Here is a 15,261-nt window from a genome sequence, read left to right as displayed (position 1 = left end):
CACCGTCAACCGGGCGGCTCCAAAAGCGGCCGACCGGGCGCTTCAAACCGCCGGCCGCCTTCTCGCGCGACCCGGCGCCCGACCTTTGTATTTGGTCACCACGGCCGAGTGGCCGCGTGGCGGTTCCTGGAAATCCAGCGTCAGACTGCTGCTGCCGGCGACGGACAAGTGCGCTGCGCCGGGGGGATCCGGAGGCTCTAAGGGGGCAGACACAAACCCAATGAACGGGCCCGACGGCGGATGGCTTTCGGGACATCGTTTAAAACGGCGTCCTGACTTGCGCGCTGGAAGCCTGTCCGCATGCGTCGGAAGAGCCGCAGGCGCCACTCGCAGGCCTGCAGCCGCCGCTGGCGGTCGGCGGCCTCCGGACCGGCGGGCCCGGCGCCGCACGCTTGGCTCCGAAGCTCCCGAACGCGCCTCTCGGCGTCCCGCGCCAAGTTGGCCAGGTGCAGCGCGCGGCCTTCCAAGCTCGCAACTGCAAAACGTGCGCTTTTGTCAATCGAGACGCGATTTGAGCCGCAGCAATAAGCGGTGTTGGGGAGGGGGGAGGGGGGGTTAAATGCCTTGGGAATGCTTCTTGTTGCATCGCAGAGCCAAGACGACGACGTAGCAAAACAAAAAAATGCTGTCCCGCCACATACACTGATGCTTTTGTCCCCCCCCCCCAGCCTACCCCACAATAGCGGTGGAACTTTTTCATGGACTTCAATCATGAAGAGCCCGGGCGAGAGGAATGTTTGGTCTGAGAGGGGCCACGGCTTGACTCAATGGCCCCCGCCCACCTCGCCTAAAGCAATCAAGACAAAAGATGCGGTCGGGAGATGCCACATGTGACGGGGAAGCGCCATCGCCCGCTTTTTTATCAGCGGGGCGAGCGGCGGCCTGGGGAGACAATGGCACATTGTCCTCCTTTTGGCCCGCCGAGTCTTTGGCGCTGCGGCCAGCGAGCCCGTGTTTAGTCTGCGTGGCCGCGTTTGTTCAGGGCGGATTCCGCCGCTGAGCGCCAGGTTCCACTGTTGACAGAAACTTTCAAGCTCTGCGTCCAAATGTCCATCTGGCCGTTTGATTGCGCCGCCCCCCTTTTGTGTCCGGTAGCCGGCGGCTGCGGTCGGGGCTCCGCCCGAGTCCCACGCGAGCGTCCGCGCCGCCGGCCCGGTCCTAACGCGGCAGCTGGGGTGGAAGCTTGAAGGTCGGCTCGGGCCTGGCCGGGGGGGTGAAGATGCGCCCGTCTTTCTGAGGGTCGCTTCTTCACCCCCCCGCCCCCCTCCCCCTGGCTCTCCAAGGCCTTTGCTGTCGTCTTTTGGTCAACGGCAAAGCGAGGCCATCCACGGCGCTGCCAGCTGGAGGCGAAGCCCTCTTGCTAGTTAGCGAACCCCAAAGCGGACGAGGGGAGCGCGGCACTCACGGTGGGGGCTTTCCTTGGCGCCGGCGGCGAGCAGCAGCCTGGCCACGGCAGCGTCGTTGGTCATGACGGCGATGTCGAGGGGTAGCAGGCCTTCGCCGTTGGGGGTGTTGAGGTCCAGCTCCTCCGAGCCGCGCCGGGAGAGCAGCAGCCGCACCAAGTCCGACTGCTGCCGCTCCACCGCCTCAAAGAGCGCCTCGTTGCTCTGCAAGCGGGACGCCGAGAGGTTGAGGAGCCATTCCCTCGGCCAACTCGCACGCCGCCGCCATGCGGGGACCTTTTTCCGGGTCCTTCGGGTTTTGGCAAGCGGGGGAGGGGTCGCTTGAGTTGACCGCGGGGCTTCGAGTCCGACTCACCGCGGCGCTGTTGCGCAGCCTCTCCTTGTCTCCTGGCCGCCCCGATGGCTCGCCGTCCTCCGAGGCGGCGGCGGAGGAGGCGGGGTTGGTGCTCACGCGGAACTTTCCAGACAAGTTGCGGTAGAGGCGGCGAGCGGCGCTCGGCGAGGACGGGCTGGCGGACTTGTGGGCCGAGGTGAGCTGCTGGCCCTGCTCCCCCCTCATCTTGCTTGAATCGGCCCTGCGCAACACAGAACAAGAAGAAGGAAAAGAAGACCACCAAGAAGAAGAAAACGACGTTGATAATGTGGGCTGACTGAACCCCCCTCCCCCCCCAAAAAAAACGATTTTAGGACTGGGCTCAGCCTCTTTGGTAGAACACTGTCACGTGGAAACGCAGTGGCGGACTCCCGGAAATCCCATTTGGAGGAATTCCCCAAGAATCGGCGATGGCGTCAGCTGAATTTCCAACCTGGGGGGAGGGGGGGTGTCCGCGTGCAACAGCTGACGGCGGGCCCTTCTGGTGGGGTGGGCCCAGCTGGCCAAAATAGCCCCGCGTCTGTCGCCCTCCCTTCCCTTCCCTTCCCGCTCGCGCTCGCTCGCTGGCTCGCCCCCATCCATCTCCACTCCCTCCCGTAATAGCCGCTTTATTTTAGGCGTCCGGCCTCGTGTTCCCGAGCGGGCCTAACCTATGGCGGACTTCCACATCAAGCGCGGCAGGTATTTGCAATCATTTTTCCATGGCCCGGCCCGCAAGATAAAAGCAGATCAATTTGGAAGGCCCGCGCCGCTCTCCCATTTCAAAGTGAAAGCCCGTCGGAATCTGGCCCGGGGCTTATTGTTATTTGGCCCAGATGAAACAGATGACCCACCCCCCCTTCCTCCCGCCCCGTCGCTCTTTGACGACAGCCCCCGTGAGGTGGGACGTTCAGAGAGACGCGCCATCCCGCCATCAGGGAACGGAAGCAAAGCCTTCTGGGTTGCGGCGCTAACCTGACTCGCCGGCGACTTTTTCCCCAATTGTTGCTTGCGGTTTGCTATTCACAGAGAAGCCAAATCTAACTCCCAACGGTGACATCGACATGAGCGGTGGCGTCGTTGTTGTTGTTTTTTTTTTCTTTTCTGATCGAGTAACACGATGGGGTTTGCTAGCGTTCGGCGTGCGCGTTGCCACTTTGCTCCCGGGCAAAGGATGGAAAAACCAATGGAAAAAGTCCCGTGAACAGGCGGCGCGCCTCCCTCCGTGCCGCCCGTAAACAGGCCGGAAGCGGGCCGAGCCGAGGCCCAGACGAAGAGAGCCTGAGGCCCTTCCATCGGACGCCTGCTCGGATTGCCGCCGAGGCGCACTTTGAGGTGGGATGACGGAGCGTGACAGGGGGCCTCCGACTCGGGCCTTCGCTTGAGGACGCGACGGGATGAGCAGCGACTGTCCAAAGGCCGCCGCCGCCCGCCCCTTTTTGAAACAACGGCAGCGACGCTTTCAAGGCGGAAGGCGGACGATGCACGCCATCTTTGCACTTACCAATCGACACTGAGGGAGCGTCGGCGGTAGGACTGCGCCCCATGCGACCACGTCCTGTCGGCTTTGGCCGCACGCTCTTTGAGGGAGAGGCGATGGGTAAACTTGGAGATTCCCGACTCGCACCTTGTCGAACAAGCGGACGAGAGTCACGTCAGCGAGAAAAATTCTCAAAACCACAAACAAAACAAATCAGATGGATTTTTTTCCCCTCGCACTTTAACAACGGCCAAAGCTGAAAACAAAGCGCTTAACATGGACAAGAAACAAACGAGCGGCGTGGCGGCGGCCATCTTTGCGAGGCGGCCAAGTTCAATTGGGGAACAGAAGGCTCAATCGTTTCATTAGGCCAACAAAAAGCCTCTCAGCGCTCCAATCATAAAAGACGGCAGCCAGGCTACGCGCGTTGCTAATTAGCAGGGCTCAAAGAAAGCCTTGTTTTCCGACATGCCGTACGCGTCGGCAGCGGATTGAATTCTCACCTGGGGAGCACCGGCGTGACCTTTGCTCCAAGTTCTGATGCGTCACCATTCGGCGGCGAAATAAGCGAGGCCGCTGCCTGCCTGGCTTTCAATCCGGCGCGCGGGAGGGGGGCTCGTAACCCGGGGCGACACCAGCCCTTTCCAAACGGCCATCGCACGTCCGACGAGCGCTCATCGGGTTCAAAGTGGTGGCCAACAACAGTCACGGCAAAGAAGGAGCCGTCACTCAAAACATACTTTGGATTGGATTAAATCGGCCTTTATTACTCTTTGTTATTCCTTTGAAATTGGAAAAGGCTTTGGGAAGACCCGACGGAACAGAAAAGGGGAGCAAGACCGGCCCTGTCTAGAGGACGGGGAGGGGAGAGGCGAGGCGGGTTTGACGCTGCGATTCCATTTGTCATCTGGACTGTGGATTGGCTCAAAGGCCAAAAAAAAAGGTTTGGTGGCAAATGGGCGGCACTCACCTCTTGTGCGGATTCTCCTTGCGATCCACCGAGCCCAGGCTCTGGAAATGGACAGACAAAATCCACATGACAAGCGGCAAGTTGGACTTTTCATTTTCGTCCCACCGCGCGTCAGCCCAAAGCCCGTCGGAAGACTGGCGCGCCCTTCAACGGCACGATGGAAAAAGAAAGGCGACCGGACCGATTGAGGCCAGAACCGCCGTCGACCTCACCCAAAGGGCATCGGCGCAAGGAGGCCGAAACCGCGCGACCCTAGCGGTTGACCCCATCCCTTCATTCGTGCTTACTTGTTGGGTGAGGCCCCGCCCGCCACCAAAGCGCTCCCCACGCCGCAAATCGGCGGCCGCAAATGCCCCTTCGCACCGCTCGCGTTTCCTTCCTCGCTCGCGCCGAGCTTTTGGAAAGCTCGCCTCAATGGCGGCCGAGACCGCCGCCGCCGACTTGTTGTACTTTAACTGCGGTTGCTAGGCGATAAGCTTCTACCGATTCCGCACACAGTGAAAGTGTGGGGGGGCATCACGTGAGCAAGAGGGGGGTGTGGGCAGCACAGTGAGAGAAGAGGTGGCGCCGAGGGAAGGAGGCTTGTTCTGGACACAATAGCCCGAGGAAAAGGACGGAGGCGGGACGGTGCCTCGTGTGGGAGGAGCCAAGCGTTGAGGATGCGCGCGCTTCTGGAATCCGCCGCCGCGCCACCACGCACGCCTTCGGTCCCCAATAAAAGATGGCCGCCGCTGCAAGTTTGGAGGGTTGCCATCCACCAGCAGACTCGACGCGGGTGCACAACAAGTACTTGTGTGGCCCCTCCGCGGGTTTAGATAAGTAGGGGGGAGGGGCACGAGGCACGCTCTCGCTTCGACGCACGCTAAACAAAACAAACATCATCAATAAGGTCAAGTTTGCTTCGCCCCCATGATAACAACCCCCCCCCACCCCCCACCAAGGCCGGCCCCCAATAAAATGCGGCCAGCTTGAAATATTTGCGTAGGCTTCCACAAAATAAATAGGCGTCTATACAATGTCCTCCTGGGGATAGAAAAGTCAACACGTGCGTCTAAGTGTGAGCGACACCGTACACTGGCTTCACAGTGACTCCCACGACTAATGAGAAATGTGAGGAGGGGGCTTGGGGGACGGGGACAAATCGCATTTCAATGCCAATGACATGGCGGCGGGATGCAGAGGCCGTTGTTGAGGGAAATGAAGTGCGGCCTGCTTTCACCGCCCAAGCGTCAATTTGGCTTCATGTGGTGGTCTGCCAAAGATGCGCAAGGTCACGCTTCACTTCTCGCCATCCCAACGTGATTTATTCCATTTTCATGCGCCGTGTTTGCTTTGGAGCTCGACTTTGGTCATGAGACATTAATAGAGTCAAAGACATGTTGAAAAATGAGCTCCAAAACCGCCGCGCGCGCTCAGCGTGAGCATCTTGAGGCTGTCACTCAGCCCAGCTCGCAGGGTGGTCCCAACACTGAGCCCTCTTTGCTAGCTTGCGCACACACACACACACATACGTGGGACAGAGGGACAGACGCGCACACAAACAAACAAACAAACACTGGTGAAATGCAGAAGAACGTGCACAAGAAGGCCCGAGCGAGCATACAGCTCCATATATGCGAGCAGAATGACCTCGCCGCTCGTCCCTCTTCCTGTGTCAAGCCAGGCAGCTAAATATATGGCCGCATGGCCGCATGGTCGCATGGCCGGTGCCCTACACGGCGAGCCTTTCACGCTCGGCCCGTGAGCGACGCGTGATGAACAATTTTCTCCAAGTGGCCGAGTGGCGTTCGCCATCGCTACTGGGCGGCTCATCCGAGCGCCGGTGAGGTGGAAGACCCCAATTGGCAATTTCCATTGTCTGGGACCCCCGCCCGAAAGGCGAGCATACGCCCCATTTCAATATGTGCAGGCGTGACCTCCGACGACAAAGCACGTTGGCAGCGCTCGCTAATAACAAGCAGAAGCTCCGGGAAAAAGCCACGCCTCGGCCCCGTCGCCGCAGGAATGTGGCGCAAAACTCAACGCCGTGCCGGTTGTTAACATGTGGAGAGCTGACATTTGATGGCAGCCGCGGCTAATGAGGAGAAAAGCAAACTATTGATGTCTGAGCCACAGAGCGAGTCGTCATGTTAAGAAGGCGTGCCAAAGCGCCAGCGCGTCGAGCGCATGATGTTCATCTCCAGACAACAAGCCTCAGCGTGGCCGTTATTTAGCAGCCCGCGTATGCGGATGAGCGCAAGGTGACGTTTTTCGACATCTCCCGCAGTCGACGCATATTCCGCGCCAGCCGGACCAAAAAAATGACAAGAAGCGAGCCTTTGTGGCCCGCCCCCTAGCGACGGCGTGCAAAGACGAGTCTCCGCCCCAACTTTTGCTTTCAATCTGTCACTCTTCTCTCCCAGGCGCCGTTGTGCGCCTGCGGGCTGTTTACAAGGATAACTGATTCACCCTCTGCGGTTTGGCTTGGCCGAGCGCGGGGGGGGCGCGTTTACAAACCGCCTCCGAGGCGTCGATTCCCGAATTTCTCCCATCATCGGTCTCCCTCTCGACATGTTCCTTAAACGTCTACAGTCACACTTTTCCACTGCGAGCGGGAGTGTGTTTGTGTAAAGTAGGAGGGGCAGCCGGCGCCGGCCGGGGGCTCATTTTTGTGGCTCGTCCAATGTGTATCCCGACAGCTCCGAGGCGTCTCGGGGGCCGCCGCTATTCCTTCACAAGAAAAACTTGCTTGGTCAACCCGGGCCTCCCAACCCTCAATCTAGGAGGCAGAAAGCGCCATTGGTGCCGATTGCGCCATTGGCCTGTATTGGAAAATGGAGTCGCTAGCTCGACCCGTATCAACAACCGGGATGAACATCTAAATCCGGTTTCACGGCTGGACGAAATGGTAACAGTATCTGTCCAAAAGCACAAATTGTCCGCCCGCCTGTCGACGGGCCGGCCTTCTGCGGCCTCTCCCGCGCAGCCATGGCGTGACCCGGTCCGCGAGAGCGGCTTAGTATTCAAACGCTAAACCAAAGGAGCACGCCAATCCGTCTTTGAAAAGTGGCTGCCATGTTCCTTCCAGCGGCGGTTATCGGTTCTCCGCAAGGTCCCGGACGGTTCGGCCATTTTAAAAGCCCCCTTTGAGCACCTCGGAGCCGCCGATGGAGAGCCTTGGCGTGCCCCCAGATATCAGAGAATCGCCGGCTATTCTGGCTATGCGGCCTCAACGCCGGGTCTCGTCGGTGCAATTTGCCGCCTTCTCTTGGCACGCGGCGACGGGCTCAAATGTCCAAGGCGCTACGGCAGCGGCGTCTGCAAAACGTTTGGCTTTGTCAAAGGTTAGCCAAGTGCTAACAGGGGCCATTAGCGTGCAATTGTTGAAAATGTCGGCCCGAGGGAGCCAAATGGGGGCTCGTGTGAGCAAAGCTGAGATCGTCGCCGCCCAAATTCAAATGGCGGAACAACGCTTTTTTGTTGTTGTCGTTGTTGTTTGAAGTGCTCAGCGTACAAAGATCCCAAATGACCGCACGAGGCAGTAAAGGAAGAAAGAAAGACAGAAAGCAGGTTGGGGGAGGGAAAGAGGGCGAGAGACGACGGGCCTGCAGATCGTGGCGTGCCTTCCCTTTCCAAGGCATTTGGAAGAAGACGACCGCAGTCTCTGCAGCGCGGCGGCTCTTGTAAATAATCTCAGTCTGGGCGCCAGCTCAGAATCCCGAGGCCGGGCTCCCGCCTGAACGCTGCCATGTCGGTTGGGGGGAGGCAAAGGAAAGACTGAAGTCAGAGAAGGGTGGGAGGGAGAGGGCTGGCGGCCCGCAACGCGCTCTTACATCATCCCTCGGCGAGATGCGGGAAGGAGCGGACGCGAATGGAGGTCAACCTGGAGCGCTTTTCTCCACTCGGTCAATCTTTTGCCGCAAAGCAGAAAGCGCTCGCTCCATCATCAAAGGCCCCAAGGGCTCCGAAAGGCCGTAGGGAAGCAAACGGCACCCAGACAGCCCATCTTTGGGCGGGCGTGGAAAAGCCAACAGCTGACGGGGGTCGGCCCCAGACGCCGCACGCCAGACGGGATCAAGAGACGTAAGCCTCGCCGCCGCGCGGCCCTCCTCGCCGACTCGTGTCATCCCGCAAAGCCCTTTCATCTCGGGACCCGTCGGGTTCCACTTTGGCCCTCGGGGGAGGGGGGGGGAGACGCGCCGACTGAGCGCTCAGGAGCCAAAACAGAGCACGGCAAACGTGCCGCCGTACCGCGTGCTTCCAATGACCGAGGGGGCCGCTGGAGTGTTTGGCCGGCTCCGAACGGGCTGCAGAATACGCCCGGCCGCCGCTCAGCGTCCGAGGCGGCAAAACAAACACAATAGGAGCGAGAACGGCGCACCCGGACAAAGGACGGTACGCAGACTTGAAGACTTGATTAGCGAGGTCAGCGCCCCGGGCCACTTGGCGCAACACTGGGGGCCTATGCAGCCTGCCGACCGGCCCAAGGTGGATATTGCATCTTTGCGATAACATCTCCCACCGTAGGAGGGGGGCCTCGGCGTCACGGCATAAAGACCCCTGTTTTCGGCAAGTTTCAAATAAGCCTTTGTTCCCCGCCCCCCTGCCCCCGCACCGCCAACAGCGGCACCGACTGCACCACCTCCTCCGAGGCTTCCCTCTTGGGTGGCCCGAGACTCGCGCCAGAAAAAAGAAAAAGTGGCTGATTCATTTGGCGCTTGAAATTTGGCAGCCTTGCGAACAACACGCTTCTCTGTAAGCCGTCCAATGGACAAGTCTGTTTTTTTTTTTCTTTTTGACCAATATCTGCTCCGTGGGCCAACGTGGGGGCAGAGCCTTTGTCTCCTGCACACATGACAGGGATGGCTTAGCTTAGCCGCTCAGTCAACTAACAGCGTGCGCGCGGCGCTTTTCATGTTCATTATCACTTGTTTTATGGCCGACTATTTAAGTCGGCGGGCCTTGGAACGGCTGCGGCTATAGTTAGAGAACAAAGGAGAGCGCGGGGGGGTTGTGGCATGCCGGCGCTTTTCCGTAAGTGTCGCACGCACATTTCATGGAAAGCTGGGGGGGTGGGGTGGGGGGGCACGGCAGACTGAGCTAAATTCAACTCATTCCTGTATTAATGGGAGCTTATGTGCCATTCCACCTTAGCAAAGGGGGCATTAGCCGACTTTGGCTGAGCCCAACTCCACCTTCAAATACCTCCTGGTCTCTGGCACGGGTGCGCTTCGCCTTCAAGCCGAGGGAGGTTGCGGGCAAAACGCTCCTCTCCCAAAAGGTTCTCGGTGGCCGAGCAGGTCAATGCAATGTCAGAACGGAATCCCGGGAAGGAGACCGACTCAGATGCCAGAAAGCGGCCATCCGCAAGTCCAGGACACTCACGCCGCTGACTTGAAGTTTTTTTGCCACACTGTGAGGTTGAGCCACTAAAACGAAACATCCAATAAGGAGAATCGGGAATCTTTCCGTTCATTCACACGGCGACTGAAACTCGGCTCTCTCGGGCACCGCAGGCCGGGACCATTTGGGTCTGGGTCTCCACTTGATTGAAAAGAGCCAAGCGAGCGACCCGCATTGCGCAATTCATGCGTACGTGCACGCCCGAGAGCGGAACGAGGCGAGCGGTGATTAGTTGGCAGGGATAATTGGGCTCTATGTAGGTGGCATGACCTCGCTTTCTGCAACAGGAAGGCCCAGAGCTGAGCGCGACCTCCAGCGCTGACCTGACAAATGCAATACAGCGACCTTTCACCCCGCCCGCATTAAAGAGAGACAGTGTTGTCTTTCTGCCGTCAGTCAGCCAATTAGGGGACGGGGCCCAAAGAATCCGGCCCTATTCTGCTTATTCACTCGTCTCTGCGTCTCATTCAACGGGCTTTGGACTTGGCGGGGGTCTTGAAAATTCCCATCCAACAACATGTTGGATCACAATCTTTTTTTATTTTTAGCTGGTCTGTCACACAGTTCCTGGCAGAAAAACATTCAGGTGTTGGCCAATCAATTGAGAGAAAAAAATGGATTGACTAAAACTCCTTTTTGGTGATATTTCACCAGAATTTGTGAAAAACAGTGACAATAATCAGCAAAAAGTGACTAAATAATGACAGGTATGTCACTAAGCAAGTGTGCAGAATGTGGACGTACATATGTGCTGGGGGAAGGGGGGGAGGGCCGGTCATTAGTGGCGCTGTAAAGGCTTGCTTGAAAATGTGCAATAAACCAGAGCTAGTCAACAACTCACAAAGTGGCAGCCAATCCATCATGTAGACTTCTCAAGCTAACAAAAACAAAACAAACAACAACAACCAAAAGCCACAAAACGTGGGGGGAATTTCATTTCCTTCTGATGTTGGCTGGAAAATGCTTGCAATAGAGCCCCCCCCCCCCCCCCCTGCGTAAATTCTCCACTCCTCTGAAGAGATTCGACTGCCAAAGAGTATTGGGGCCATCTTCATGTTTTGGGCTCACCACAAGGTAGACCCGATAACTTTGCCCCCATCTTGTGGCATTTACGCTCAATCGCAGGAGAGTCGCTCTTGCGCTTCGACGCTGAGGCGCTCGCGAGGCTTCCGTAGGATTTGACTGGATTTATTCATTTAGGAGTTGATTTTTTTTTTTTTTGTTTTTTTTTTTGTTGAAGATAAAGAATATGTGCCGCCGCCTACCGTCATATTTTCCCAAACATATTTTCCAAAGGGGCGACAACAAAGCGCCAAATCCCTCGGGCCGGCGCTCCGTCCGTTTACTGGGCTGAGATGGAATTTGAGTGGGAAGCGGCGGTCCGAAAATCAGAGCGCGCAAATGCAAGTCGGCGGCGGCGGCGGCACCGCGCGCGGGCGGGCCGAGAAGCGGGCCCGCGTGGCCGGCCTCCCGGGCCAGTGGCCGTTCTTTCCTTTCCCGGGGAGCTGGGTGCCTGCCAGTCCCTGGGCCACGGAGCGCCATTTTATCAAGAACAAAATGGAGCCCCTATGAAAGGAGCCTGGCGGCATCAACAAACAGCGTGCGCCTTAAAGGCGCAGGCCCGCTGGAAAAAGAAGCACACACGTTGAGGCAACAAGCAACCGCTAGGGGTCAGCAGAGTTTGCCCTTATCATCAACATAGTGTGTGAGGCCAGAAACGCAGGCAATTTGATTCAAGCGTGTCCTTTGTCCAACTCAGCGGTCTCCTCTCACAGCGACACGGGCCACTCACAAACGGCGGCAGAATTTCACCAGCTTTTAAACTCTGTGGCTGGCGCGCGCGCCCAACATCTGTCTTTGACATCAAGGAGGGCGTCGCGTGCGCCCATTAAGTCTTCGGCCTCCGTTCAGACAGACGCCAAGCGCGCCATCTTTCCGTCCGCGCCGGCGAGCGCGTCTCCCTTGGTGTGAGAAGGTGGCATGCGAGAAGAGGGCGAGGGCGCGCGCCCGCCGCAAGCGCTTGGTCGCGATCGCGGAGGCCGCGCGGGGGTTCGCAATGACAACGCCGCCAACCAGCCGCGCACACACAAACGCGGTGGTGAAAATGCTAAATGCCCCCTCCTCCGCCGCGACTGTCAGAAAAGAAGGGGGCCAAGCGGTTAATTGCCACTCCTGGTTCAAGTTTCAAATCAAGCATTAAAAAGACAAATTGTCACGTATTCAATATGGAGATTCAAATCTGCTGGCTTCGTACGCGCGCTCACCCGCTCGCGCATTTGCAGGCGCACGTTGTTCCAAATGAGCAATTGAATTCATTTCGAGGGAGCAATCCAACTGCCTCTCCGGCCGCCAATGGAGCTGCGAGCCGGAAGCCGCCACCGCGCAGGCGCCCGAGAAAGGTGGCCAAAGCCAAGGTCAGCCACGGGTGAGCCAAAGTGCCGAGCGCCGCTTTCATTTTCAAGGAAATTTGCTCGCCCGGAAAGCCAAAGTGCAAAGTGTGACGGCAACATCCATCGCGGGGGACGTTTTGAAAATAAACAGTCGAGGCAGCGCAGATAGGAAGTCCGGAGGGGGGCCGCACGGGAGGGGGCCGGTCAACAATCACAAAGCCACCCAAGTCGGGTCGCTATTGCTCACGGCGCGCCGGCGTCCCTCCCCGCCAAGTGAGCGTACGGGGAGGGCGTTTCCCTCAATGGGCGAGCGGGCGCCGAAGCTCAAGAGGGTGACGCCGGAGCCGCCGGACGGCGCCTCTGAAAGGGGAGCCGGCGGCCCCCGAGCGGCTCCGCTCCGTCTCGGTCGGCGAGCTCCCCGGCGCCCGCGGCGGCCTCTGGGTGGAAAAGGGCTTGCCGGGAGCCCCCTCCATCAAAAGACACCGACAGCTGCCGAGGGGCGCAAAGCGTGCGGGAGGGCGCGTTTCGCTCTATTTTTGACAAGAGGCCGGCCCGGTAAGCCCGAAATGTCGTCACTATGCCACCGACGGCGTCCTTTGGCGCATTTCATGCCCTCCCCCGCGTTCAGGACGCCGGCAACGGCGTGCGCGAAGGCGGACCCGATTCCGTCCCGATCCTTTACTCAAGGGGGACTTTGAGGAGAGGGTCATCGGTTAACGCCAGACGCCGTCATTCTCCGTCGCGTCGGCAGCACGGACGACGGCGAGCGGCGACAGAAAGCCGGGTGATGACAGAGAGCTGGAAAAAGGCGGGTGGAAATGGGCTCCTGGGTCGCCGATGGCAACAGAAGCAAAGGTTCCCACGCAAAGTGAAATGAGGACAATAGGGCTTGTCGGATGCCTCTTGCAAGAGGCTGCGAAACCTTTGCGCTTGAGCCCTCCGGATTTTCCAGTTCCACACCGGTCCTTCAGGTGGCACACAGGGTGGAAGGGGTGGGGGGCAAATTTCGCGCCGACTCGCGTTCTTCCAAGTCTGACAAATGTATTTTGTTTTTCTACTCTCATTCCTTTCATCACTTTGCTGCTGTGAAATGTAAATTTCTCCACTGTGAGACTAATAAAGGCAAATCCAATCCACTCCAAAGTGGCCAACGGTCTGGCTTTTTTTGTCGGCCGATGTGCAAGTCAAGCAGAGGATGACCGTCGACGGCACTTGGAAGGGGTGGGGGGGTCTCTCCATTAGCATTAGGAGACAAAAGCTGTTCAGGTTGCACTTGGCACAAACGCGGCGGGCGCAGCAGAGCGAAGCAAGTCTCAGGCTGTTTGCTTTTGGACGCCGTTCTGCTGCCACATTGTGGCCACCGATGGAATGCAGACGCGCTGCGAATTCAGGGGGGGGGGGCGTCTCCCAAAAAAACAAAACGAGGAATTCATCCAAAGCTCAGGTCCAAGGTCACAATTTTTGGGTGAACTGGACACTTGGACCCTTTTGGCCCAACATCAAGATTGTCAAAGGCTGGCCGGTCGAAGCTTACGTGAGGGGCAAAGTCACCCCGTGAGGACGAGGAGAGAAACAGGCGGAAGGATGAAACCTGCGGCCAGTTTGCCTTCACGCCATCGGAGATGCGCCGATTTTAATTTGGGAAGCCGTGCCTGGAGATCGGATGAGAGGCAAAGCGCGTAACCGTTTGAGAGAGAAAACAAACTCCTCACCGCAAAACGGCCGCAGCTCAGAAGATCCACGAGGGCCGCCATGGCCGCCGACGGATTGGAAATGGCGTCCGCGGCCGGCCGGCGCGACAAGGCGACTTGTGGATGGGGAACGCCACCTGCCCGGTCAAAGCCCAGCGCATCCGTGACACCGGAGAAGCAATTACATGGCCGGGGCCGCTAATGGGGTGTCGGGTTACCCGCTCGGGTGACGGCCACACAATAGGAAGGCCCTCAATCTTTCATGCCCGCGGCTCTGACGCGCCCGCGCAAAACGTACACGCGGACCACCCGCTCGACTTTGCAGCCAGACGTAAAGGGACTGTTTGGACTCACAAATTTGCGTTTCAGCTTGGCTTTGCCGCCGCGGGCGGGCTTGTCCTCCGCCGCCGTCCCCGAGCCGTCGTCGCAGTTCCTGTCCAGGTGGTTGTCGGCCGAGATGCTTTTGCGCAGGTACGCGGCGCCGGCCCGCAAGTGAGCAAATGGCGAGTGGGGGCGGGGTCCGGCTTCCCCGGACTGCGGCTGGTCGTGGGCCTCCACGTCGTCGTCCTCCAAGCGCCACGCGTCGCCTTGAAAACAAAGAAGACAAAAAGGAGAGGGGGACTAAATACATTGAAAACGAAATCATGCCTCCGCTTGAGCGAGTGTCGTCGGCGCCGTCTCGCACGCCCGCGCCCAGACGACGACGACGACAACAAAGTTTGAGCGGTCGCCAAAAAATAATGAGCAAAAAGGGGACGCGGAAGCGCGGCGGCCTTCTGGTCAATGATGGCGGTTGCTAGGCAACAAGGGGCCAATTCGGAAACGTTTGCAAGAGAGCGGCGACGGCGGCAGCCGGGCCGTCGCAAATAAAGACAGCCGCCGTCAAATACCAGTCACTCATCGGGGGACGGAGCGCTCGGTGCAGACGGGTGGCCGGCGGAGGGCGGGGTCCCGGCGGCGGCCCGAACAGAGGGGAAAGCGGGCGGGCGGGCGGCGCTCACCTGCGGGCGGCAGCGTGCGGCGCTCCGGGCCGCCGGCGGCGGCGGGGTTCTTTGGGCCGACAAGGTCCGAGGGCTGGACTTTGGGCACGCGGGGGGACTGGGGGATGCTGGGTAGGGTGCGGGACTTGGCCAGGATGGGTCTCTGCAACTTCCTTTCCAGTGACCTGCTCGGGAACACAGAAAAGCGGCTCTCAAACAAGGATCCCTCACAATTCCAATCTCCAGCCGCGAGAGTGGCTCGGACGCCCTTCTGGCAGAACGACGAGCAGGCGCTCGCACGCCCCCCCACAAAAGCCGTTGACTTTTAAGGGCGCCAAGGGAGCAGTTACGCAGATCAATGGTGAAATGACTTCCGCCTCCACATCATCAAGTGGGCGGCCATTTCGCAAAACAAGCGGCGGGAATTGCTTTTCTGGGAAGCCAGTCAATGGTCAGCGGGAGCACGGCGCCGCTCCAATCGTCTCGGGCGCCATCAAAGCGATGGCTGCCCTCAGTCCCCGAAGCCATGGAGACAGCGGATCCCTTTCCGCCTCCTCCAACCTCAATTTCCCGGCGAAGGGAAGGCGACGGTGCCACCCTGCTTGAATCGGAC

The 15,261-nt window shown here is 59.0% G+C and overlaps 1 protein-coding gene across 10 annotated transcripts in view; it reads right to left on the bottom strand.

Moving 5' to 3' along the window:
- ankfn1b (ankyrin repeat and fibronectin type III domain containing 1b) overlaps positions 1 to 15,261 on the bottom strand; it is a 33,464-nt gene that overhangs the window by 14,662 nt on the left and 3,541 nt on the right. For all 10 annotated transcript variants that reach the window (XR_016117324.1, XR_016117319.1, XR_016117318.1 and 7 more), the window contains 8 exons: positions 14,670 to 14,833; positions 14,023 to 14,255; positions 4,206 to 4,246; positions 3,260 to 3,382; positions 1,759 to 1,978; positions 1,406 to 1,607; positions 278 to 475; positions 84 to 197 (listed from right to left, as the gene is read on the bottom strand). Coding sequence is in view for 3 of the 10 variants with exons in the window: in XM_089014924.1 (XP_088871050.1) it covers positions 84 to 197; positions 278 to 475; positions 1,406 to 1,607; positions 1,759 to 1,978; positions 3,260 to 3,382; positions 4,206 to 4,246; positions 14,023 to 14,255; positions 14,670 to 14,833 (1,295 nt within the window). In the remaining 7 variants the exon portion in view is untranslated. The remainder of the gene's footprint in view (positions 1 to 83; positions 198 to 277; positions 476 to 1,405; positions 1,608 to 1,758; positions 1,979 to 3,259; positions 3,383 to 4,205; positions 4,247 to 14,022; positions 14,256 to 14,669; positions 14,834 to 15,261) is intronic.

The sequence above is a fragment of the Hippocampus bargibanti genome, linkage group LG15, assembly GCF_051943395.1.
Source record: "Hippocampus bargibanti isolate YZ-2025 linkage group LG15, ASM5194339v1, whole genome shotgun sequence".
NCBI classification, from domain to species: Eukaryota; Metazoa; Chordata; class Actinopteri; order Syngnathiformes; family Syngnathidae; genus Hippocampus; species Hippocampus bargibanti.
Note: the sequence above shows the minus strand (reverse complement) of the source record. Positions and strands in the feature narration are given on the sequence as shown.